The sequence below is a fragment of the Ammospiza caudacuta genome, chromosome 1 (genome assembly GCF_027887145.1).
Source record: "Ammospiza caudacuta isolate bAmmCau1 chromosome 1, bAmmCau1.pri, whole genome shotgun sequence".
Taxonomy (NCBI): Eukaryota; Metazoa; Chordata; class Aves; order Passeriformes; family Passerellidae; genus Ammospiza; species Ammospiza caudacuta.
In genome coordinates, this window is record NC_080593.1 from 109,443,425 (window position 1) to 109,469,927 (window position 26,503).

Consider the following 26,503-nt stretch of genomic DNA (forward strand, 5'->3'; position numbering starts at 1 on the left):
AGAGCTAGACATTGTGGCACCCTTCTGACCCAGGCAAAATACCTGGTCCTCAGCCCCAAATGAAAACTGAAAGGACAGCAAAGTTTTGCAAATAAACATCTGACCTCCCTCAAATAATTAATATGATTGCCTTAAGTGGATACTGGTCCACATGGATTAGATAATTTAAAATACCAAGAATAACTTCTAACTTTCCAGAAAATCATTTATTAATTTGTGTGTGCATTGATCACCACAGACTAGACTTTGCTTAAACTGCTTCCCAACTGTCATTCAACTGTATTTTATTTACAGAATATTAATACAAGCTGCCCAATATGCACATTTTATTAACTGGAGAGACAAGGCTGAGTCTTCTTTCTTACCTTGAACCCACCTGTCAGTCACAGCATCTGGCAGCTTTATCTGCATTATATTTATATGTACATCAGTCCTAAACCTGATGCCAATAGAGTTTTGTTATAGTGCATGATCAATCATAACTCAAGTGGTAGCACACCTCAGCTATTTGCAGATTAATTCCACCAGAAAAAAATTCTGCTTAAAGGTTAAATAAATCATCAAGTATTTATACCTCACTGCAACTACCTCAGCCTATGCAAACCCAGTCTCACCCGCCTGTTCGTCTTCAAAATGGGCACACTGAAGGGAAAAGATTGAAACAGAAAAGAGGCAGGGTGAAATTAATTTTGCCATCTGTAAGAGGATAAAGCAAATTTTAAAAAATCCCCAAAGTCCACATTATCTGTTGCATTTCACATATACTTTGTGCTGGTCTCCATCCCATGAAAGTAATTTGAAATCCAGGAGCAATGCCAGGGGTTTTTCTGAGATGTTTTTCATTGTCTTCTACCTGCCATCAGATTGCAATAGCAAATCCTTAACATAAAATTGCACAGAGGAAGAAGAAAACTCATCAAATACTCACTGGGAAAAAATAGTGGTTTTTTTCTACAGTTTGTTGCTTCATTGGATATAATTTAATCAGAAGCCAGTCAGCCAACTCTCACTCTAATGATTCTGATCCTACAAGTAACTTCTTTAGTGATTAAGACTCTATTCATATCCAATGGACTCTATTATTGCATTAATAATTCAGCAGCTCCCACAACAAGAGAGTAAAAAAGATAAAAACACATCCAAATAAATTCCCATCCCTCTACCAGCCTGCCTGAGCTTCTTCTTTCCTTCCCATCACAGAACATGACAGATTTGGTTCTTCACCAGGGCCAGAATTTTATGTATTTGATGACCTCTTTGAGGACTGCTGGTAGGTAGAAAAGGTTAGAGAACTTGAGAATCTTATATTCCCACAGAAATTTCAGTTTCTAAGGAAAACAAATATCTGTCACCTCTATTAACAACTGTCCCATAGAGCTACTTGGCTTGAGCATTTCCAAGTAGTTTATAAATCAAGCTGAAGTTCATGAAAAGTCTTGATTCATTGGCCCAACATCAAGAACAAAAGTGCTTCCTGGAAAGTGCTCCATAATTCTTGACTGCAAGTATAGAATCATCTTAAAGCAATGACATTTAATGAATTATATGCATAATGTTTAAGGTAACAGGCTGTATTTTGCACACAATTCAAATACCATGATCTGTGTTAACAGATGGTTCCCTGTTAGTTCTCAGTAGTGGACAAGCCGTACTGTGCATTAATGGCTATTTAATGAGAGCAAAAAGGAGACAGAAACAAAGAAAAAGAAAAATAAATTAATGCATCTATGTATTTTCCTAATTTGTATTGCCAGAATTCATTCAAAAACTGTAGTGTGAAATATACAGTAGGTTTCTTTTCTTTTTTTTTTTTTTTTAATGAAATAACACTATTGCAACAGATTCCACTGCATTATTTGGCCACTAAGTGTTCTTCCTGGAATAAAAAAATGATTTTGCACAGACGAGTGGACCAGAAAGTTAAATTCTATTTACCCAGTTCTATTAAGCTTTTACTAACTAAAGATCCTTCTCCTCTGCCATTGCTGTAAGGCCAAAGTCAAAGTAACCTGTCATGACATGCACTTCTGAAAAACAGAAACATTATGCGGGTATGGCAACAATTCTGGAACAACTGTTTTCTACTCTTCCCAGGAAGAGCCAGCTCTTTAAAAAAAATTAAGGAAGAATATAAAGTATAATCAAAACTGTCTCGGCAAACAACATTTGCTATAATTATTATTTCCTGTCGGACATATTTTCTTTTCTTAGCAGAGCTGTTTTGTGGGTGAATGGCAAAGCATCAGGCACTGATATTTTCCAGTTTAACACAACAGAACGTTTCCAGCTGCAGCACCACATCTCCCTAGCTGACCATAATCAAAACCAAACACCTCCAAACCCTCATTTCTCTTGCATATAATTTACTGAGTGACAACATGCCCACACCCAGGGCCCAACAACACAATTCTAAACAACCACAAGTTCCCTTGAGCTGATCCTAAGTGCATGCTTGTATTAGGCCTAGATTGTAACACATCTGCCACAGAAAGTATTGCAAACCTTTAGCAGCTTCTTCCTCCATCTAAGCCCTCACACATGTGCACAAAGCCGTGCAAGTTCTTCTATTGTTGGACTGTAATTAGTACTGAAATGACCTGCTCCATTCCAATCACATTAAATATAAAATCAGTTAACACCTTGCTAACACTGGCATATACCCACAGTGAAATTTAATATTGGCTCTGATTATTCTTAACCTTTGGCTGCTGATCTTCAGTTATTTTCTGGATGTTACTCAGTGTCTGTGACATGCAGAAGACATCCCCTGATGTGACTGTCAAAATTTGTGGATTTTAGGCCATCATCTGTTATGTTCTAAGCCAATGAATCTCTTCGCTAAGAGACAAGTTTTGTCTCACTATCACTGTTACTAAAGAAAGTCAATTTTCCAAAGCCAATGACTTTCTTAAGAGCTCCTTACCTCCTTCCCCCTTCATTGTCTGCTTGGCTCATAGGAGTTTTTGTCCATGGGAAATGAAGTCCTTGCAACTATTGACCCATCCTTGCCATTCCAGGACTTTCTGTGCTTCAGCATCCCTGAACAACAACAAAAATACCCCAGGCAACCAACAAACCAATCAAAAAACTCAACCAAATGAAAAGGAACCATTGCTCATTTAGAAAAGCCTGACATTGACCAGTCTTATTTGCTTGTTTTTAATTAGAATATTATGGAACTGTAAACATGAAAATTATTATTACCAGTGTCCAGAAAAAAAAAGTCTATCGTTCCCCAAATATTTTGATAACTCATGTCATTTTCCCTTATAGAAGGTGCCAAAATCTGTGCCTACTCAGCCTGATTTTGTTAGAGCTATGTGCTGTGAATTCCTGGCAGGATTGTGTGATAGAAAGCTGAGTGGTCAATATAAACAAAACCATTTGAAACAACAAAGCTCTGAGGGACAAATTCCACTTCTAGCACACAGGTTTCACACAGGTTTAATAGAGGTCAACGATAGTCTTGGATGTTGTTACCGTGGGGAGGCTCTGAAGTGATAAGGAAACAATTGTTTTTTGGTGATTTGAGTGGAACTGGGGGGGAGTGAGAGTTCCTAAAGAGCTACCGTGGGCAGTAGTATTTTCTAGGTTGCACTTGCTGCCAAGTATGGCTTTCCAGACTTTCCAGTATAGGATGCTGCTGCTGCACCTCTTCACTAAACCAAGATTAAACCAAACTAAATCCAAAGCAATGGATGTGTGTGATATTCCATCCCCTATCACTTTACATCAAGTGAGGCTCATACTTGCCTGGGAACGGTTTCATCTATATACAGGGCAGTGCTTAAAATACAGCATATTTTTCAGTTTTCCTGAGTAATGAATATTTACTGTTTTACAAAAAGCAGAATCTTCAAGCTGATTTGATTATTGACCCTGACTTTCAACAGAAATGAGCAAATGTGGTAGTTTTGAAAAGGGCTTGCCTATTTGTTTATTTTGGATTTTGTTGTTTTTAAAACATTTGATAGCACCCAGCCAGCCCTCCCTTCTTTGTGGCTGCAGACAGCAACATTCCCTCCCACACATATAGCCACAAGGCTCAAGGTTGAAGGAGCTGAGAAGAAAAACACTGTATGCTGCTGTGTCATGCATCTTCCCAGTTTCATACTGACAGATAGGAAATGTCTTGCACGGGAATACTGTAGAATGTAGAAACATTCTTTTTCTTTGAATATGCTATTAATATAAATTAAAAAAAAATACAAGAAGTAAGACACTTGTCTGAAGAAGTAGGGACCAAACTTAAAAGCCCAGCCAATATTCATGCTGATGTGAAATAATGATTACCTTTAGAAATAAAAAAGAACCAAAAATAAAACTAGTTTCTTCCACATTAAAAACAACAAAAAAAGAAGATGTTAAAGGCACTTCTCTTCTTCCTTGAACCTTTTGCTCCGTGACACAAATAATGCTTTTTTCTAGCTAAATCATACACATCATCTGTCAGATATTAACCCCTTGTACAGTAAAATGGCTCCCTTTACTTGAAACCTCTCAGTCTCCTGATCCTTAAATGCTTGTTTCACACATTGCAAGAAGTATCCCAAATTAATAGCAATAACCTGACCAAATGAGTAAAGGGAAAGAGACAGAAATGAAGGCTCTAGAGTGTGAATACTAAAAAAATTCTTACATATAAACTCATCTCCATGTACCCCAGCAGCTGATTGTGGTTAGGAGATAGGTTTCCAGCTAAAACATTTCTCCTAACAGGAGTCTCTATACCCACAAAAAAAAAAAAAAAAAAAAAAAAAAAAAAAAAAAAAGAAAGAAAGAAAGAAAATAAAGGGGATACTTTAAATAAATATATATCCATGCATACCTATATGTATATACTCACCCTTAAAACAAACATTAGAATTTCTAATTTAATTCCAGTAAGAAACTAAAGCTTTTCCTTGGAATTTTGCAGAGACCACATCACATGTTTTAACAGGTCTGTTTGCAATCAAGTGACATATCAAAGCAGTTCAGCATCAGACACAGAGGTAAGCAGCCTTAAATATACTCCAGCAGCAACCACTTGCTCCTCTGAAAATGTGCACTGCACGAAAGGAAAATGGAACAAGCCAGGAAAAGAAAAACATTCATCTTTTCATCATAGTTCCTAGACAGTCATATGAGGAGCAGCTGAGGGAGTTGTGTTTGTTAATCCTGGAGAAAAGGAGGCTCAGGGGAGACCTTATCACTCTCTACAACTCCCTGAAAGGAGAGTGTAGCACATTTCTTCACCCATGCAACCAGTGACAGAATTAGAGAACATGGCCACAAGCTGCACCAGGGGCTTTCAGGCTGGACATCAGGAAGAATTTATTAATGGAAAGGGTATTTTAGAATTGGAACTGACCACCCAGAGAGGTGGCGAAGTCATCTTGGAGGTGTTCAAGAATGACTGGACATGGCATTAAATGGAGTGGTTTAGCTGATAATGTGGTTATTAGTCAAAGGTCAAACTTGATGATCTTATAGGTCTTTCCCAAACTTAATGATTCTGTGATCTCAATTTTTTTCTACAGTTACATCTAAATGATGATTTGCAAGGTGAAAAATACCTCTCCGCCCTTCTTGCTCTGTAAGACTGTATGTTTGTCTTAAATGGTACTGCATCATACAGTCCATGCCCAGAAGAGACAATACTGCAGGGCTGTACTGCCCGAATGAAAAGCTTTTAAGGAAAAGACACTTTAGAACTGAAGAAGTGCCCTGAACTAAATGTTATTAAAAGCAGTAACAATGGTGGGCAATAACTGAAAACTGACCACTTTACTGAACAGCAGCACATCTGTCAGAAAATTAAAAAAATTTTGGAAAACAAACCCAAACTCATATAGCATGCTAAAAAAAGAAAAAGCATAGCTACTTAACAGAAAGATTGACTGCTAAGGACTCTGTAAAATCACATTTCCAAACATCAGCCAGATATTTCACTCTGAGGGTCTGACTAACTGGAAAATAGCATGAAGAGCACCTGGTACATATTTTCTATCCAATTCAAAAGAGTAATTTTAAAAACAGCATTACTGTTACTCAGCCCTCCCAGGAAGGAGGATACCCCAATTCATAAGTGTTTCACTAATCAAGCCAAAAAGCCCTCCAGGGGTAACTACAATTCAGATTTTGAAGTGAATTTGGTTACATGCCCATAGATACAAGAAAGTTACAGAATCCTCTTAAAGTTCCGTTTGAAAACAGGCAAGAAAGAGAATATTCAGATGACCTTGGTATAATTAAGGTATGTGCTGCACCTTTCTAGAACTAGGTCTCTGTGGTCTAGGTATGAACAAGGTTGTGTGGGCTGTTCAAAGCTTATACATAGTAATACATGAAATGTCATCAGTTACCACTCAAACATGAAATTGGATATATAGCTATGAGGAGCCCCAAAACCTCATTCCATTTAGTTTGCTTTACACCACCAGAAAGTGGAAGCTGGAATTTCTTCTAAAGCAGAAGCATTTATAAAATTAAATGGGATTTAGCTATAGGAATGATAAAAGTAAAATGAATGAAATGCAAGATGAAAATGGCTGAATGAAAAAATGAGTGAAATGGCTGCTGAACAGCAGACTTGGGAAGAATATCCTCAGAAATAGATAAATACAGCCTTAAGTGTTAAAAAATATGAAATTTAAATTTTTTTTCTTAAAGCTTCTGGGGTTTTTAACTGCGGAAGACAGTGTGACTCTACAGTCAGAAGCTCAGGAAACATCTTCTCTTCAAATTTTACTTGTGTTTTCAGGCAATCATGGTTTAAGAAAGTATCCATTTCGACCTGTTTCTTAGTGGCTTTTTTCCTGCAAAGGCAACTGTTCTCTCCCTACAGCTTCCCTCTACTGAAAGCTGGGGGTGAAGAAAGGAAAACCATTCTATGTTATAATAGAGAAATTTCCCTAATAAAATTTTGTAGCATTTCTAGGATTTCAATACCTGTGTAATAGTTCACCAAGCAGCATGATCCTACTGAATCTTCCATCTTTTGTGCTTTAGCCCAATAACGTGGCAGATTAAAAAAATAAAACAAAGAAACAGAAACATTTCACACAAAAACACAGCATATTATAGCCAGAAGGGTAAAACCTAAGTACACCCAGACTCATTAGAGCAGCCTCATTAGTGACTGGGCATTGTAAATCTGAAGATTTGTTTTCCATACCAGTGATGTTCCATCAGACTTGGGAAGACTCCCGTAAACTGCTCAAGACCTTGACAGCAGAAATATTTCAATCCTACTAGAAGAATTAAATTATTCATAATTAATAACCATTGCTGAGCAGTGTTCTTTTCATCTTTATCTACAAACCTCTTTTCCACAAATATATTTCTTTATTGTATTTTATGATGATTGTCTAGAAAAACTTTGACCTCCATGAAACAGGTGCCTTTGCAATTCATCACATATGAATGGTTCTTTAAGCCACATCAATGTTTCTTTGCTTAGACAAAGTTTAAATAAAAATCAACCCACAAAAAACCTAAGAGTAAATATTATCATGTGTACACACATATTCAATTGCTACTTAAAGTATCAAGATAAGGAAGAAAGGCATTCAAAATATCTCACCAGATTACCAAAGGACACAAAAGACCCCCTTGGATAACAAAATCTGGCAAGGTGGGGAAATAAAAGCCCACCTGTGTATGCCAGGGAATATGTATAAAGGATACAACCCAGATGGCTACAACAATAGCAGATTAAATTGTGAAAGCTCATGCAAAGAATTGCGTGAAAGCTCAAACTTTTTTTAAAATGTGATTTTCATCTGATTTTTTTTCTTTACAAAAAGAGCACCTGTGGCCCGAGGAATGGGTACAAGGTCTGTGTAGTGAAGCTTTTCAGGAGGTAGATGCACAAATTGCAGGAAAGCACACTGACCGCAGAAGGATGCCTGGGCAATCACTGATGCTACAGAATGGATACTCTGCAAAGGGAAGGGAAAGCACATGGAAAAATCTTGTTATCCTTAAGGTGAGATACAGAACTGCTGGGAAAGAGGAGATGCAGACTTTTTCACCCTTGGGAGCCAGAAATCTATGGGAGGACGGTGCAGCCTTTTAATTAGTGGTAAGACTACACTATTCTAAAGTAGTCCTTCATAATCATGGATTTACTACACAAAAAAAAATAATTACACAAACTTTGAGAGAAGGGAAAAAAAACAAGACATGGCAAAACCCCAAACAACAAAACCAGCACAGAGTTCTAACCTTAAAGATATTCTCAGATTATTTTGAAGTAATCAGTCACAATAAATCACATCAATCCACATAAAAAGGAAGGGTTTTAAAGCAAAAAATTAGAACCCCTATCTTAAAACTCCAATTCATGTCTCTAATATTTCAGGATTAAATTGCAAGTGTCCTTTATACCCCACAACCCCCTAATTCAGGTAATTCATGGTAAAGAACTCAACATCAGCCATGACACCCAGCAGTTTGCTTCATCTGAATAAGATCAACAGTGCTGGAAATTCCTAAGCATGTAACAAATAGTGCTTGCTTCTTAATCAATGCCACAATCTTTGACGTTTACACTGCTTAATGCGTGTGGAGAACTGTCAAGTAAAACTGTAGGATCCAGCTGAATTCACATTAAGCTTCATTCATGTATGTGAATTTATATAAAATGAATATATTTATATATGGAGAACATGAAGTGCTCCATATAGACCACATTATCAATGTTGTCAATTAAATTTTCATCCAGATGTAGTCTGGTACATATTTATGCTCACACTGGAATACTGACAAGTCTGTTCCCAATTACTCCACTGAGCTGAACTGAAGCTACCCAACAGAAGTAAAGATGTATCATCCTGTCTTTATACACTCCACGCCCAGAGCCAAACCAAGAAACTCCCCTGTTCTCTCAGTCTGCTAATGTCTCTGAGAAGCCATCAGAGAGGACCACCACCTAGCTAGCAGCTGTTTCTTAGACATCTTTAAATGAAAAATTTTCCCTTTTTTAAGGTATAGGGATGATAAACATGACTAGAAATATCCTGAAGAGTCCAAGCACAGTGGGAGGGAGCAGAAGACATGGCTGTGCTGAGAAGTGCATCCAGCTGCTGAGCCTACAGGTGCATATGGAGTAGATGGACAGGATGAAAAATTAGAGGTGTTCCTGGGCTGGATACATTTGAGTAATGAGGGAAGTTAGTAAAAATAAATCATAGAAAAACATGCTTGGATAAGATCAGTCTAGAGCAACATAAGACAAACGGGAATGAAATCACAGTTGAGATCTCAGTGATGTGAATAGGAAGTAGAAATAAGAGACCCAAAAAGAGAGAAAAAAAACTATGAATAAAAACCGGCATTGGATCTAGAGTGAAAAATTATGAATATCTAGAAAAAGTGGCAATAAGAATGGCAAGTGTGAAAGAAAAGAGTCCAACTTGTAATCAGCAGGCCAAAGGTTAATAAGGGAATTGAAAACTACCATATAATTTTCCAGTTCCCCCCTAAAAAATCTACATCTGGGAATAATTCACACTACAGTTAGGAGAGCCTGAGAAATAAGTATGAACACTACAAACCACAAAAGAGTAAAATGCACTGTCTTTTCCAGAGATTGTGATTTATAAAGGCTCCGGGTATTCAGAAGAACCGGGTGGTAAAGGAGCAGCATTTCACAGGTGCAAAACAGATACTTCCCTTAACTCAAACACATCCAACTTTCCACCCCTTCAGCAACCAAATGCAAACATGAATGCTGTAGGTCTTGAGCAGGGCACTGTGGAAGATAAAAATAGTTCTGCCTACAACAAACACTTGTCTCTACAGGCTCTGAGCATGGCAATTGAGGAGCACAGGGCGCACTTTCCATTTCCTAACAGAACTTCACCTCACATGCTCAGCCACTTGCAGATTAAAACTAGCTGTCTTACAGCTGTGCAGCTAGTGAGAGGATTAAAGGAACACATAAAATCCTTGCAAAGATACTTGTCAGTTTAGGATTCTCCAGATACAGCTCATCCCCAAAAAAGCCACAGCGAACAACATGTGGCAATATGAAAAACAGAGCAGAAGAGGGAAAAAAATTTGCAAAATGCCCATAACTAAACTAATGTACATTGTGAATATGCAAATATGTTCTATTTCATATCAACTCTAAAGCAGCATACAGGAGAGGAGCATTAGAGAATTGTACGGCAGAAGGTTTAGGAGAGATACAGGTGTTTGAAATAAAAAAGAATGGCTCTCTAAATGTTAAATTGGAAGAAGAAGCAAGAGCAGACACCAAAGAATGAGTTTTTTCCATGCTCTTGCCAATGTGCATGACCATATAAATTCTCTACTGCTGCTGTAGAGAATGCCAAAATTCTTTTTTTTTGGATCTTGATGAAGTGCTGTCACAACAGCAGTCCAGTGAGATAGAAGGGCACTCAAAACCGCAGTCACACTTTAAGCTCACTAACCATTCTGTTATTCTCTGATAGCTTCCATTTTATTAGAGAAAAGTTTGCACATGGAAATGACCTATGTGTGTACGGAGAAGACTCTCTCCTGAAGATGATTATAGCAATATATCAAAGAAAACCCCAAAGAAAGCAACTGGTTGGCCAAAACAACAGTCTGTCCTAGTTCAACCTTTATTTTATTTTTCTCTTTCTTTTTAATAGTAGAGAGATACATACAAAAGAAAGGAGTAAAAAAAACTGCAGTGAGAAACCGCAACAAGGAGCACTGCAAGGAAAGAAAGGTTAATTACAGCACAAGAAAAGATGCAAGGAATGTGAAGAATGTCAGCAAGTAAATAAATCAATAATCTACAGTCATCATCTACATTCCTGAACTACCATGAAAGCAAGGATATCTACCCTTAACATTCCTGACAACAGTAGAGATTTTCAAGGAAGACCCCCCTCTGCTTCATGCTCAGTTTCTGCCAACACCTTTCTGTCAACAACTGATTACAATGGAACCTTTCCAAAGGGAGCCTGTATTACCTCTCACAACAGTTTTATTAATACAAGTTCTTGAATACTTTGGGACAGCCCCAAAAAATTAACAAGCCAGAATTAATGCTGTGATCATTGCACTTAGTTGAAAAAATCCTCAAGGTCATTGTCAAACATCTGCAGAAATGATGCACTGTATTTCCCCCTCAACACTGCTCTCTAAAACATACTGGAGACTAGCAGCTCATGGAATAATAGTACAAATCAATAAAGCCAGAGACTAATGTGCTTTTACAGATATATTTCTTCACAATGATATCAACATACTATAAAATAGGAATTTTACAGAGGAAATGGAAGCTGTGTGAGAGAGATGAGAGGATCTGAAAGTCAAGACTCAACAAGTTAGAAACAAACAAAAAAACCCTGTCAAAAAAACCCAAAGCATATATACCAAATAATCAAAAAAAAACCCCACCAAACCCAAACCTTGAAAACAAAACCCTAACCCCCTCCAATACAAGTATACAAGCAAAATCAAAGATATGCCCTCAATAAGAAGTGGACCTGCAGAGCAAAACCGTGGAGGACCTTAATGACATTTTGTGGAAGGTCACTGAGCTTCCCGTAGGGGTCGAGGTAAATGACCTGGTTTAGTTTAGTCCATAAGAGAATCTAGATTAAGCTGGGGTTCAACCCAAAACATCACAAATGGGAAACAACAGAAATACAATTCAGTAGTGTAATCCTGAGCCAGTCCTAACACAGATTTACCTGAAGTTGCTAGATGACTCTGATGCTATATATAAAAAGATTTCTAAGCCCAGTCTCAAACAAACAACAACAAAAAAGAAAGGGAAAGAATGATTCCATGAGCACTGCTGCTTAGAAGACCACTTTTGTCTACAAAACACAACTGTTTTTCTCCAAAAGTTACTTTACTACAAAAAATGTAATGTACAAATCCCACAACAAATCATCATTGAGAATAATTTCTAAATTGGACATGCAGAATGCTTTTGCAACACTTGCCTTTGCAAATGAAGCTGATACAATACAATTAGGTAGCTGGGGGCATCTTTTCATGTGACTGAAGAAATTTCTTAATGAAGTGTAGCAATTGAAACAAGTTTATTTTCAATGCTATTTTACTTCCAAAGTAGGGGTGGGGGAATGGGAACTCCACCCCCCACTGTCCTCAATAGGTTTTATGGTCATCTTAAAATAACAGATGCAACTATGTTAAAAAAAAGCCAAGAGAGAAAGCCTAGTGTACCTGTATGGTGTTCTTCAATCCAAGCCTGCAGATACATGAAGAGGAGTAGACCAGCTACTCCAAACAGCAGTACAGACACGAAGACTTGTCTTAGGTTCATGACCCTACAAGGGGGCTTCTCTTCAGCGTTCAGAAGGACTCATTGCTCACTTTTCTGAAGTCTTCAGCATGCCTGCATCTTCTTGCAGAGACATCTTCCCCAGAGACACCAACCTGGAATAACAAGAGAGGGAGGTTGTTCTTGTGTTACACTTTTATTCTTCACCAGAGACCGTGTTAACAGCGTACTATAAACAAGCTGGAACCCTTACAAGCTATTGCTTTCAATGGTGATAATTCTGCTCACAGTCTCAATGTTCTTTCTAGCCCCAGATGAGTTCCAAGCAGATGTGTTTCTCAAAGTGGCTGAAAAGACCCTTCCACCTCCAGCAGAGCAAACGTCACCTGCTGTCATAACAGAGCGAGGTGATGACCCAAATGAGGTCACTGGGTGTCACACCAATGCCCCACTCTGCCCACCAAGCACCACAGCTGGGAAGGTACAGCAAGCAGCTGGAGCCTTCCAGGTGGCTGGGTCACACTCCAGGAGGCTGCCAGCCCCCTGTGATGGGCAACCCAGCATCTCTGCTTCTGGACTGTGTAATCCATCACATGTCCTTAAGGATTGGTGACCCCATAACACAACCACTTGGCTCGCAGACCCCAGCATTGGTTCAGCCTGTGCATCGAGGAGTCATACAATGATATCCACCCTCAAATATGAGCCCAAGTTTTGAGTTTTGCAGGATTAGGAAATGTCAGCATAAGATGGTATCAGTAAAAGAGCAAAAAATTAATTATTGAATCATCTTTTTATTCAGCTCTGTTTTGCAATATGGAGAGGGACTTGTCAGGAACTCAATTCTTGCCACAAAGTTTAATGGAAATGAGCTCAACTGTAAAAACTTATCAGAAAGATTTCTTTATTGAACAGCAGTGGGCCCTGAGAAAGTGATTTACCTGATACCCTGCATGTGCCACAAAGGGGTCATAAAATTAATTTTATAAAATCAGAACATGGATCACTAGAGGACAGCTCCTTAACCTGAATAAGAATGTGCTCAATTGAAAGTGCATTATTAGAAGCAGAAGAGATGTTATTGAAACTGGTCTGCACAGCAAAACAAAATGCCTTAAAATTCAACATAATGGACACTGTTGGCATTACATATGACAGAAGTGTCTGATGAACTAACACATAGAATTCTAGGAAAAACTCAAGCTTTTAAAGGAATACAGCCAACTGAAAGATATTTGAAAGATAAATCTGTTAAATACACAGAAAAGAAAATGCAGCCACTTAACAGTTATTCTAAATCATACAAGTACTCCATGTTCCACAAGTTTGTATTTTTTAATAACTCAGCACTGTTACATCTATAATTGCTGAGTTTCTAAAAATACAGTACACATAAAGCTTAGCAGGAACTCCCATTAAAAACAACTGTTGAATGAACAAAGGAACTATGTTAGAAAGATGCAAAAGATTTCAAGAACAACAAAACCGTTCAGGACTTTTCATATGCTTTTTCCAATCCCATGCTATTAAACTATACACATCCCTTAAGCACAAACTTGCCTGCAGAAAATGTAAGCCACAGTTTAAATATTAATCATTTTATGTGTAATTGTTCTGTAGAAGACAGATAGCTAGACATTAACAGAATGTAAGTGTTCTATCTGAAGTTTTTTTATAAGGGTCATGAAGCAACTGGTTCAAACCATGCACATGAAAGGTGACAGAGGCTTTATTCTTAATCTTGCTCTTTCTACTTTGATTCTACAGAGAGGGAATATCTTACATCTATATACAAGTACCTGTTTGCAGCTATTGTGATGATGCACAGGATTGGAAGGAAGCAGTGAAAATTGGGCAAAAACCAAGAAAATGCTTGGGGAATGCTGCGAAATACTTTTTGTATAGGTGTGGGTAGTGGAGCCTCCTTTCACCCAGGTCTTCATTAGCTGTTATCACTTGCACCTCTTTTTCCTTACAGTGCTCTCAGCACTCTCAGACTTGCAGTGCTCTTTATCTATGCTACAAAACTACTTAGGGCTTTGCACCTAACTTCAGTGCTGCAGCAAATGCACTGTTTGCATGTTTTTAGAAGTCACTCTGCTGATGAGACAGAAGCTTCCCAGCGCAAGCAATGCTTCAAGAACCATCAGTTATAGAACTGACGAATACAAACCTCTTCTGTTTCCCACAAACAAAAGCTGTGTTGTTCATGTAACAGGACATTGACAGCATCTGGATTAGGAGGGAAAAAAAGCAGCAAATAAAAAGATATGAGGGTTTGAATATATCTTTGAAATAGATTACTTAAATTATAGGTACTAGAAAGCAGGAATCAATTTCTTGCTGTTTGGGATTTGCCAGTTTCTCTCATAATAAAAAGGTGAGGAATCCAGACACACACAATGACAGTGCATGCTTCCAAATAAGCCCACTTCTGTGATGTTGCTTTCTTCTATCTCCGACTACACAAAGCTCCCATATATTCAGCCCTTCTTTCTGAAAAACAGCATTCTTGAGTGGGCAAGGAAAGCTTTCTCAGACCACATGGACGATGCTGAAAGGAAAGTATCTCACACCACATCTCCATGAAGATTTCTGACACTTGTAGGCTGCCACTGCTGCTCTCTCCAGCCACTTGCTCTCATTCTCCCTGTTTGCCCAGCTCTTGCCACCATCATGAGCACTTTCTGACCAGGTTTAACCAAATTACACCCCACAAAAAAATTTACCCAAGCAATGGTGCCAATGGTTTTTCCTTTAGCAGTAGCTGGTATCACATACATCCATGACCCATGACAGCATAAGATATAGAGCTGACCTAGCCCAAACACCATTGTGGTTGCATGCAGCACCACCTACAAGCCCTGAAACGTGATGATGAAAATGCACAGTAAAATAAGGAGCACTTTTAAGCTCCTTTTTTAAAGCTGTTTAATCTGTTAATAAGAAAACAGATGTTTTTCTGCTAGGTTAGTTTTGGTTTTGAGCGGAAAGAGGTCTGTAAAAGGAAACAGCAGTTCAAGGTGTTTTTCTTTTTTTTCGTTTTGAACTACCAAACACACCCTAAGGCAGATTCACTCCACCATCACAGTCACTGTAATTATCTTTGTATCAAGAGTTTACACACTGCTTGCAATTAGTTTAATTTATTTTAATTTAATTTATATGAAACTGTGTTCTTCATTTACATGTTGACTAAATTTTAAGATTAGTTTTAAACAAGAGTAACATTAAATTAAGACTACTGATTTTAGCTCATGTTAGACTCTTAAATACATCAAACCCAACTATTCGGCTACCTTATAAGGTTTTAAAGGCTTTTCAGCTTGAATGAGTAGTTTAATTTATTTAACACAGTGATTTGTAACCCCCATATGAAAAAATTACAGTGACATTTAAAAAAGTCTGCATCTGAGAGTCTTCTAGAAGAACTTGAAAAATGGCTGCACAACACTGACAAATATTCTTCTTTTGTATTAAAAAGCAATGGTCATGGATTACACTCTCAGGCAACCTGGGCAAGAGGAAATACTTGTAAATATTCCTTAATCAAGATAAATGCTTTCTCGTGGCTGTGAAAAGCCAAGAAGCAGTTACTTTCAACCCAAGTATTTTCACAAGAGATCAGCCATATCCAGACGCAGGTTCAGCATCCCTGCTTAAGCTGTGAATCCTTTTTTTTGCTTCTAGTTCTGGGGGACATGGCTCCCCTGGGTGATACCTTGACCATCCTTGCTGGATGGATTTTGCTATGAGAGAACTAACGTAGCCTGAGAGACTGCTCTGTGCCTTCCACCTGTGCTGAACTAGATTCTTGCTTTTGCCCAACATTACCCCCATTTCTTTGGGATGTATGGACCCCAATGTCCCCACTGTTTGAGCTCAAGCTATGCACCCCAAAATTGCAAGTTCTTTTGAGTACTGGAAAGAGACTACTGCATGTCCTTATCCATCATGGAGAAGCAGTAAGTCTGGCTGACAATAGGACTATGTGCCTTAAATGACAAGCATAGCAAAAATGTAGAAATTTTACAAGTCTATAATCATTTGCTTCTGAGCACAAATTGTTTAACTTTTGTCAAATATTAAGAATTTCAAAAATCCTCATTCTACTGATATAAAAGCCTTGCATTTTCCCCATTGTGTTTTGGGATCAAATAGGTTCATTCCTGTACAGAGCCAACAAGAACAACTGAAATAACACAGTCACCCAAAAATGGGGAAGAGTGTACCTCCTGCTTTTGGCATGATTCCTCCTTTCAGCACATCATCCAATTTTTCTTCCTTTCAATCAAATATACCTGCAGCTGAGGAGAAGCACCTCAGCATTCAGGTACCATTCCTGGCTCATTCCTATTCTAGACCACACAAAACCAATGGCATCTAGTCAGTATGTTTGGCTAACTTTAGATTTCCTTGCCGCCATAACCCTCACCATCATCTAGTTCCAAAATCAATGCAAAACATTAGGTTGCTGCCTATTTAGAAACCTTTCCTTTTAATTTCAGATTTTTTTCCTTCACTTGGAAATAAAGAATATCAAAATGCAGGGCTAACCAGCAAAATTCAGATGAAAAAACCCAGACAATCTTCATAATGGTCAAAACATTCATATTTCTGTGGGATACTACAAATTCCCACCCACTCAGTATCTCCTTAGACACAACTGAATTAATGAAAACAAAATGAGAAAAAGAACACAGAAAGCTACTGCAACTGCACAGTTTGGGGTTTTTTTTGGTGTTTTTTATTTTCTTCCCTCCATCCTTACCTCAAGAAGCACTACATTTTCAGATACCTCCACTGGAGTTATCATGGCAAGAAAATTTTGCAGTGAGGAATGTTCTGCTGGACACTGGCCCAGACTGTCAGCTCAGTCAGTAGAAGGAAGCAAGGATATCTTCTCACTTCAACGCTCCCCCTCCTCCCTCACTTCTCATCTGTTAGCTCATGTCCTACTTCACACGCAGATGATCCTCCAGGATCACCTTTCCACTGCCCACATCTCAACTTTCTGGCTTCACAATGACTGGCGCAAGGCAGAGCTCCAGCTCTGAACAATGCTTGCACAGTTCCTCATATCAGGCAGTACTACTTTTTGTTCTGGTTTATTACAGAGGTTGTTAGAAATAAACATACAGTATTTGCCATTTCCTATCTCCAAGCAAGTTAAGCTCAGAGTTTAACTTAACACTGAACCAACCAACCCCTCACCAAACACCCCCCAGATAAACAAAACAAAAGCAGACAACAAAGCCCAAACCAAACCAAAATTCCCATAAGGGAGTTTTTCCTGTCCATAGGAATTTAATAGGGGTATAGAGACAGCATATGGGCCCACTGTTACATCAGTCCTGCTGACATCTCAGCAACTTCTTCATCTGAAGAGTTGCTTATAAGAAGGCTGTGTAAAAGTATAATTGAAGACACCATCTGGCCTGCACAACTTTTATTACTGGCAATAACAGAAGATTACTACCTACCAACACTGCAAATCAAGTTAAGAGAATTCTGTAAGAGCTCCATAAGACACAAATAATGAAATATTTTTTTATGAAATATAGAGGGATTTCTCTTCAAAGGAGAGACCTGTTTTCATCAAAGTGAGTATTCTTACTCACCCACCGCCAATTATAAAACAATAAAGCCCCTTTAAAAAATAGAGCTTAAAATTTTGAAATTTTAATAGCAGTCAGGAAATTCCAAACATCAACATCACCAAAGTAACTTCCCACCCAGTCAACTTGTACATATTAAACATTTTTCAACCTCATTCTCCCTTGTTATGTAGCAGACCACAATGTTGTTATAGCAATTACATTTTGTTTTAAATGTACTTCATAGCATACAACATGCTATAAAAAAATAATAACATGGCAAAGAAAATATGGTTTGCATTTGATTTTGCCATTTTAATCTATTAACATCACTAGTTTCTCATTATCCTTTTGATATATTTCCAAAGGAAAAAAAAAATCCATTTTAATGAAACAAGGGGCATAAGTTAGAGTCTGCTTCTGAGGACACGCACAACATTTACCTGGTCCTGCTGCTCCACCATAAATCCTGCTAAACTTCAGAGCATGTAAGTTTAGTGCACATAGCAACTTGCCTCAGACACCTGCAGATTAATTTAAAGCTGCAGCTTTAGACAAACAAAAGTTATGCTTGTGTTAAGAACAGATAAATGCCAAGCTGACCTAGCCATGTGTATGCAGGTTGACACATCAGCATCATGGAAAGCTTTGCTTACTTACAGACAGCAGAGAAGACATGGAAATCATCAGATCTGGAACTTCACCAGTTCACCAGGATATTCAGTTTCACGGGTTTCATCCTACAGCTGCTGGACATCTTGCTTCAAAAAGGAAAAATCATTATTATTGACAGTAACATTTGCCAGTCAGGACTGAGGGACCTCAACAGAAAAAGGCAAGTTTGGCATGCTTAGCTCTTACCTGTCTGTAGCACTCCTGGGAGTCAGCGAGCAGTCCCATGGAAGTCACCTGGGTTTTGGGAAGTTAAACAAAAACACTGCTCACAAGACAGCAACTTGATGGCTCTCAGTCTTCTAACAGGATTATAGGTGGGATTTCTTCCCACTGTCAGGGTAAGGAACATCAGCAAAAGCACTGTGTCAAAGCCAGATCTTTCCTTTTTTGAACTGTTGAAATGACATGGTCTTGTTTACAGACTGCAGCGAACCGAGGGGCTATCAGCATGCCAACAAGACTCGCAGCCTACCCCAGTCATTCACTCTACCGCTAGAAAACGCACAGGCAAAACACCAGTCCATTTTTTTATTTTGGAGACGTGCCACGAATTCCCGATTCCCGATTCCCGCTGTGTGACGAAGGAGGGGGGTGTGTGTGGCTGTCGGGAGTCAGCAGAAAAGTTGCTCGGTGCGCGGCGCCGCAGCGGGGGCTCTGCGATCCCCTCAACTTCTGGGGACCCCGCAGCGCCTGGGGGCCGCTCCCGGCGCTGGAACCCTCGCCAGGGACACGCCGGGGCTGACCCTCATCCCGCAGGGCCGCTCCGCGCTGAAGGCTCCGGTTCGGCCCCGCCGCCGCCTCCGGCCCCGCCGCTCCGCGTCCCGGCGCCCGGGGCTGGGCGGTGCCGGGGCAGCGGCTGCTGCCGGGGCCGCGGGGAGAGACCCGGCCGCAAGCTCACCCACCTCCCGCCCGTCCCGGGTGGGTGCCCGGCGGCCGCCCCTCACCTCACCTCTCCTCACCTCTCCTCACCGGCCCGCCGCTCCCGCCGCTCCCGCCGCTCCCGGGAGGCGCTGCCGCCGCGGCGCCCACACACACAAACTTTGCCGGCCAAACTTTGGGGCCGGGCGGGCTGGGGAGGGGCCCCGGCGGGCAGGGACACCCCCGGGCGCAGCGGGCCGGTCCCCGCGGGCAGGTGAGTCCCCCCGGCCGGCCACCCCCGTGTCCGCCCGCGGCATCGCGCTCCCTGCCCGCCGCCCGCAGAGGAAGAGCTTTGCTCAAAGGTTTTGTTTGCTGCTGCATATCCAGGGGTAGCTCTCCCCGTGCTAGCGAATAAATATGTCTAAACTGCCAGGTAGAGGCAACTCATAGCTTTAATTAGCTACTAAAACAGGTAGCGTAGAAACTTTATTGCCGTCTATGGGAAACTGGATGACAGAGAAAAATGCCTAATTAGCGCTTATTGGAGCTTCACGTGTGCCTTGCAAACCTTATCTGCTTATTGTGACAATAGACCAACCGTGTAGATAAATGGCATTATCTCTCTTTAACGGGAATATCGCTTTGCTTACATTTCTTCAGGGGAGTCCTTGAAGAAATAGCTCTTAGCCCTTGCTAAGGTGAGACAAGAACAGAGGCGTTCTAACTTTCCAAAGCCGCGCTCAAACAACTTCTGTATTTGTCTCCTTTGGGCATTTCTCGGCAGGGTTGTGTTCCTAGAACTACCCCAGCAGACAGATACTTCTAAAATGCTTCCTAATTCACTGCCCCATTACTCACTTACGGCATCGAGGCCTCTCCTGGAGTAACAGTATTGTAACCATTCATGTTTTTGCAACATCTTTTACTCCAACAGGTTTCAAATCATCTCACACACTGTTGAGACACACGCAGGGATCTCTTCCCAACCAGAGCAGCACCGCCTCCGGCAGGAAGCTGAGCAACGTCCACCAGCCGAAATCCAGTGTTTCAGAGCAGAGGGTGGAGAGCTGGGTGCTGCTCAGATTTCTAAGTGGGGTTAACTAGGCAGAGAGTGTAATTACCCTGTCCAAAGCTTAGATGTTCGTTGAAAAGTGCTCCAGGATCTGCAACAGCCGTAGGCAGCCAAGACCTGTGTGCAGGAGTATTCCCTTGGGTTTTCAATCCAGCCGCTAAAACTGTCCTGCCCCTGCTTAGTTTGGGTTGAGTGACTACATATAACCTCACCGTGGTGCTGTACATTTTCTCTGGTTTATCTCACTTCAGGGTCTCCCTAGTCACAGTTCAGTATAGGAGCGAGCAGCTCAGAGAAAGCCTAGGGAGAGAAGATTTTTCCCTTAAACCTAATCATGGATCCATTTTAAAGTTCTAGTGAGTAATGACCATCCCTCACACCCGTAGCTTGTCTGGCTGCCTAGTAGAAGTAAAAGGGGAAGAAGGAGAGTGTGAAGTAAAATATGGCATTTTTTTGCTATTTCAGGAGAGTTGAGCGTATTTCTCCTTTTAGACAACCTGGTAGGGATGTGATCCCATGTTAACCATATGCCTTAACAACAAAAAATGCAACGTCATATTTAAATTATGGATCTATTAGTCCTTGATGGCTAGTGAGATTTTAGAGAAAAACAGCATGCCAACTGAATTTTAGTTTCCTGATGTAGTACACTCAGAGGATTGTAATGAAGGTCACTGAAGCTTCTAGTAAGGATATACAGATTAACCTTCTGGGTGTTGTAGATTTAATTTCACTCAGTAAGTACATGCAGCAAGCATATTTCTTCAGATTGATCTACTCAGGCTGTATCCATCAACTAAATAAACTTATATATAACATTGAATAGATCAGATGTCTTTATTTTTATTTTTCTTCAGTTAATAAATTAATAAAGGAATAAATTAATTGCTTTGGGATAAAGCCAAGTCTTGTTTTACAACTTAGTTAAAAAAAACCAACCAAACAAGAAAACCCCCAAACCACAAAGAACTCCAGACTAGTGCACTTAGTTTTGATAATACTTGTTCCACACAGATTGTCCTGGTGCAGAGGGTATAGTCCAGCTATTGATGTAAGAATCTTTACCGGATTAAAGATTAAAAATTCAACATGCAGGTGAAATTAGACACTGGATTAGGAAGTTCATCAACTATGTAATTGTAATCAGTACCTTCTGAAGGCTGACATGTAGCAAAAAAGAAGCAAATTACAAAAGGGTGGCGGCAGTCTGTCTGTGGCAGCAGGGCTGGTGTGGAGCCAGCGCCTACATCAGAAACTCTGTTCTTGGCAGGTTTCTGCATGTTTCCCATGAATTCTGGTAGACAAGTAGCTCAAGAGTTAAAGAAGCAGCAGCATCCTCTGAAAGCAGTGAGACAGCAGCCAGGTGGTGATGCCTTCTCACAGGAACAGGAGCGGTCAGTGCACTTAGAGGAGAAAGGTAACCGGCTGTGAATCAAGACTGCGACCTGCCAAAAATTAGATGTCAATTTGCTGAAATAAAACCACCTTTACTCTGCAATAAGACCAACTTATGCTCTTTACACACTTCCTGTGCAGATTTTTAGGGACAGCCATTGAGGAAAGTATGGTATGGATGGTAGGTAGGTAGGTAGGTAGGTAGGTAGGTAGGTAGGTAGGTAGGTAGGTTAGGTCGCAGTAACCCACACTCAGAGCTGCTTCTCCATGGACTGTGCACTGTGTATGGCCCCTAAATTTGTGGGTGCTCAAACCATGGGGCAGAAACCATATATATCATTGCTGTAATGTGTTAAGAAACCTCCCTCATTTGCTGAAATTTCCACCCAGCCTAGGTTTCCACTTTTCATTTTTCAAAAATTTCTGCAAAGCTAGCACAGCCATCTACACAGATACACACATTTCAAGGAGTCAGAATTTGAGATTCTTATGTTTGAAAAAAAAATTTAATACAAAGGCCCTGGCTCATGTAGCAGGGCCTGTTTGGCTTGATCTTTTTCCAAAGGGGAAGGAATAGACCTTCAGAGACATTTTTAGATTAGCCAAATTCATTCCAAGTGCTGTTATCATTTGCTGCACTGACTTCTAGGACGGGCCACGCTGGCATAGTTTCAGCGTGTTATATATAAATATAGAGCCCATTAAACAAGCCTTTGGTGATTAAAAACGTTTTATCATTATGAAGGTGTGTTTTGCTCCAGGGTACAAACTATTCAGCAAGAAGTTTCATTTTATTTCCTTGAGCTTTTTTCATTTTCAGCTAATTAGCTAGAAATACACCACCTAAAATATTCCCCTTTCCTCAGTCAGGAGGCTAAAATTTGCCTCTACCAAGCATTGCTATAGGGCATTTGCTTTGTTCTTTAAAAAAACTACTAGCAACTTGGTATAAAATTCACTTGCTCAGTAACTGGTATGCTGGGGTAATTATCAAAGCCTTTCTAACCAAGCTGTGTGTTCATTCAAAAATATTAGGCAATTCAAAATGTCTGTGGTTCTACAGCTATTACAAAGTTTTGTTTTTAAGCAGTCTCCAAAAACTTGACTTAAACACTTCAATGAGTTGACTGTGAAGCTATTTTATCCTAATGGGGTCCTATTCTCAGAAGACAGCCAAAAGTAAACAGTAGCAGCAATTTTTTTTTCTCTAAAGGTCGGTACATTATCTTACTCCAATTCCAAAATGTTCTTCAAATAGCAGATACTAGTCTGTCAAGTGCTGCAGGGCTACAAAATGCCTTAGGATATCCTGAAAAATTTATTTCTGAAAAAAAAAGTGAATTAATTCTATGTTTGAGTGACTGGTGAGGAATTCCACTAACAGGTGTGAATGGAAAGGTGGAGATTAGCTCTCCTTCTCTTACTCCCTCTGCCCTAGCTCTGGGTGAACAGGTTTATGTGAGTATTCACGCTGTTATATGATGCATTTGTATCTTAGAGGAGGTATATCCAGTTTTACAGGCTCCATGCATAGAGCCTTTTCAAGACAAGACTGGACAGACCCCTGAGCATCCTGGCCTGACCCCATGGCTGACCCACTCATGTGCTGCAGGTGGGACTGCAGGTTTCCTGTGATCCCCTCCTGTGTGAGTTGTCCTGTGCTGCCTTCCTGGATAGCCCATCTAAAATCAGGAGGTCACACTTTGCCCAAAGTGGTCTCATCTCACTACAGAAACAAGTTATGAATGCCTTTTACAGAATTACAGAGCACAAATGCATTAATGAGGTCCTTAATTCTGTTGAAATGTGGTTTGTAAAGGAGGAAGTTCCTCTGAAAAAAAAAAAAGCCTGTTCTTCCAGGCTTTTGCAATATGTTTGTAAAAGCTGTGTAACATTGTAATTTCTAGTTTGTCTTATTCTAGAGAAGAGGAAAGATTCATCTTTGTTCTACCAAATAATACTTGATTATGGTGCCTCCTGGAAGAGAATAGCCTATTGTACCAGAGCGCTAAGCTGGGAGACAGTTTCTTTGGTCTTTCAGTTTTTGGTATCAAAGTGGCCACACAAAATGAGTTAAAAAAACCCTTAACTGTGTGATTTAAATGCTTTAAAAGCATCCATAAAGATCTTGAAGGTGATGTTCTTGTCTTCCAATTTTCACTAAGGGGTACTGCTGATCATCTCCATCCTCACTGTGGTGTCTGCATTTCTCAGCTACAACTGACTGCTCTTAGATATTACAAACACTGAAAAAAAAACCTTACAAAAACCTCTTTTAGACCAATTTTACTATCTTTCACATGACTACTAAATGTCAGAGAAGTAAATTCTATATGTTGTCCTTTGGTCTCTACACATCCCCTGAATGTAAGACAAACAAAATTCCCTTATTCCCAACACCATGCTTGACAGTACAGAGTTCTGCACTAATTCAACATCTGTTGACAAGCTGTCTATATAAATCGACAGAGAAACAAACTGATTAATGAAACTGGGGGTGCCTCCAAAGTAATTCACAATCTGTTGAAACAAGACACCATACCAATAAATATGTAATTCCAATGCTCTGGTTCCTCTTGCACCCTAAAATACCAGGAATAAAAAGCAGAAATACAGTGACATGACAGTCTGGCAGTTGTCCTGAAGTTAAAGGAGGACTGAATGAAATAAAACAGGATGTTTTTTTCCTTCACCAGCATCAGCATTGTGTTGAATGTTTGCATTGCTTATTAAGACCAATGGACATATCCTGAACCCATTCTGACAGCTTGGAATCAAACACTGAGCAAATTATGACATTATGGTACTCATATATGCCAGGAATAAAAAAGTTCCTGAGAAATTCTGGGACCAATGAAGGTGGAAAGTAGAATAAATACTAGGCAGACTGACACAAACGTAGTATTTAAGAGACAGCAAAAGAACTAGAGATTAAAACATTATCCAAAATCTCATGTGAACATTAGTTCCAAGTGTTTGGTTGTTGTTTAATTGTTCACATATGGCCAAGTAGTGTCCCATGCTTTTGCACCTCCACAAGATTTTATTACAGTGTCAGTCCAAGGAAAATGAGGTCAAATATTCTATACTGGATATAGGACACATGCTGGCCAGCCTAAGATTTGCAAGAAATTTCACTGCTTATCACAGACCTCCCTTTAGCTAGAAGCTGAGGTACATATAAAACAAAAGACAGTTTTTGGGGGCACAACTGAAATGCTTAACCTATTATTGCCTATTTTATACAAAAAAATATTCTCACAGCTGGGTTTTTAGATGAAGATTTTTCACTGAGACAGTAGTGATTGCTCTGGTGGGTCATCTTCTTTCAGATACAAAATTTTAGTCTAACTAAAACTGTGCTAATGTAGGTAAATCTGCTGGCAGTATTTGGTGGAGTTAACCATTAAGTGGTGCTCTTTAACATAAGATCTAGCAGGGTAGATAAGGCTGCACATCTCATTCTCTTAAGCCGTTTGCTAGCCATGTCATTGTTTAGAATAGTGCTCCTCATTCTGGGAATATCCTCATGAATTTAAAACTCTTCATTTAGATTGGGATATGAGATGGATTTGGGAATCAGCAGCATGCATGGGCAATAAAACTCTGCATCTTCATTACAGCATGATCAAGCTTTCCAAACACTAAAGGGTATAACTTCACACACTAAATGGAAGAGTAGCCTGGGAAAACTAACATGCCTCTAATGTTGGACTGTTCAAAGAGAAAGAGATCTGGAAAAGCTGTGTCAGCTCAGGCTGGGAACTAGGCTTGGAGCAATTCTGGAAACGTGAGTAATGGCAGAAAATTCTCTAGCCAGCGGCATTTCCCTCCTGTCACATACCCACAGACATTTCTCCTGACCTCAGGCCCCACTGCTGCAAAAAAAAAAAAAAAGAAAAAGCAAGTGAATGCCATGATGGAGCCTCAGGATCATAAAATCCTAACACATCTCACAGGATTCCTGCTAATTTCCCTTGGCTCGGCTCAACTCAACTGTATATCAACCATGCTCTCCAGGATTTGGCTTACTTTCTCTCAGTAATTAGGTTTCACAGGAAGGTTTTTCTTTATTTTTGGGAAACTTTTCCTCATAAGCAATATAGTTTATTTCATGTGCTTTTCTTCTTGCTCTTTTCCCAAAGGACACAGGATAGTTCACTACCTTTTTTGTGAGAATGTTACATGGTAAATGCCTACCAAGGAAACCACTGCTCACAGCACATTTTTCCTTTAATAGGAAGCAATCATCCTTCATCCTATATTTGAATTCTGCAATGAATTTATCTCACTCATTAATCCAGTGCCAGCCACCTTCTTTCTGTCTCTGTCTCATTGTAACCTGCTGAACAAAGGTGACTTTCTCAAAGATGCTTTAAATTACCCATTCTCCAGGACTTTTTTTAAGCTTTACTAAAGTCATCTTTTCCAGATGGTATCATAATTTCCTACCCTCCCATCTTCGGAATGAAATGTAAGAGCACTTAATAAGTAACTTGGGGCAGATCATGAACTTCCACAAATACATGAGTGCAATGCTTTCTTTGCTAGAGACTGCTACTCCACATCTGGAGAGGGGAATGTGAGGGGCTTGCATGACAATATCTGGGGGCAGGGGGAGGCAGGCTACAGGGGTGGCTTCTGTGAGAAGCTGCTAGAAGCTTC

General features: G+C 39.8%; 1 protein-coding gene across 2 annotated transcripts in view; it reads right to left on the minus strand.

The window, feature by feature from the left end:
* Nucleotides 1–19,544, minus strand: part of CHST9 (carbohydrate sulfotransferase 9) — an 87,021-nt gene extending 67,477 nt beyond the window's left edge. Inside the window, exons 1-5 of one of the 2 annotated variants that reach the window (XM_058815256.1) lie at nt 19,473–19,544; nt 18,700–18,747; nt 18,499–18,599; nt 14,415–14,473; nt 12,184–12,396 (exon numbers count right to left, since the gene is read on the minus strand). In XM_058815256.1, the coding sequence (XP_058671239.1) occupies nt 12,184–12,283 (100 nt within the window). In that variant the 5' untranslated portion in view covers nt 12,284–12,396; nt 14,415–14,473; nt 18,499–18,599; nt 18,700–18,747; nt 19,473–19,544. Of the gene's footprint in view, nt 1–12,183; nt 12,397–14,414; nt 14,474–18,498; nt 18,600–18,699; nt 18,915–19,472 lie in introns of those variants that run through there. The other variant, XM_058815248.1, reaches the window with a different exon arrangement.
* Between the last annotated feature and the right edge of the window lie 6,959 nt (nt 19,545–26,503).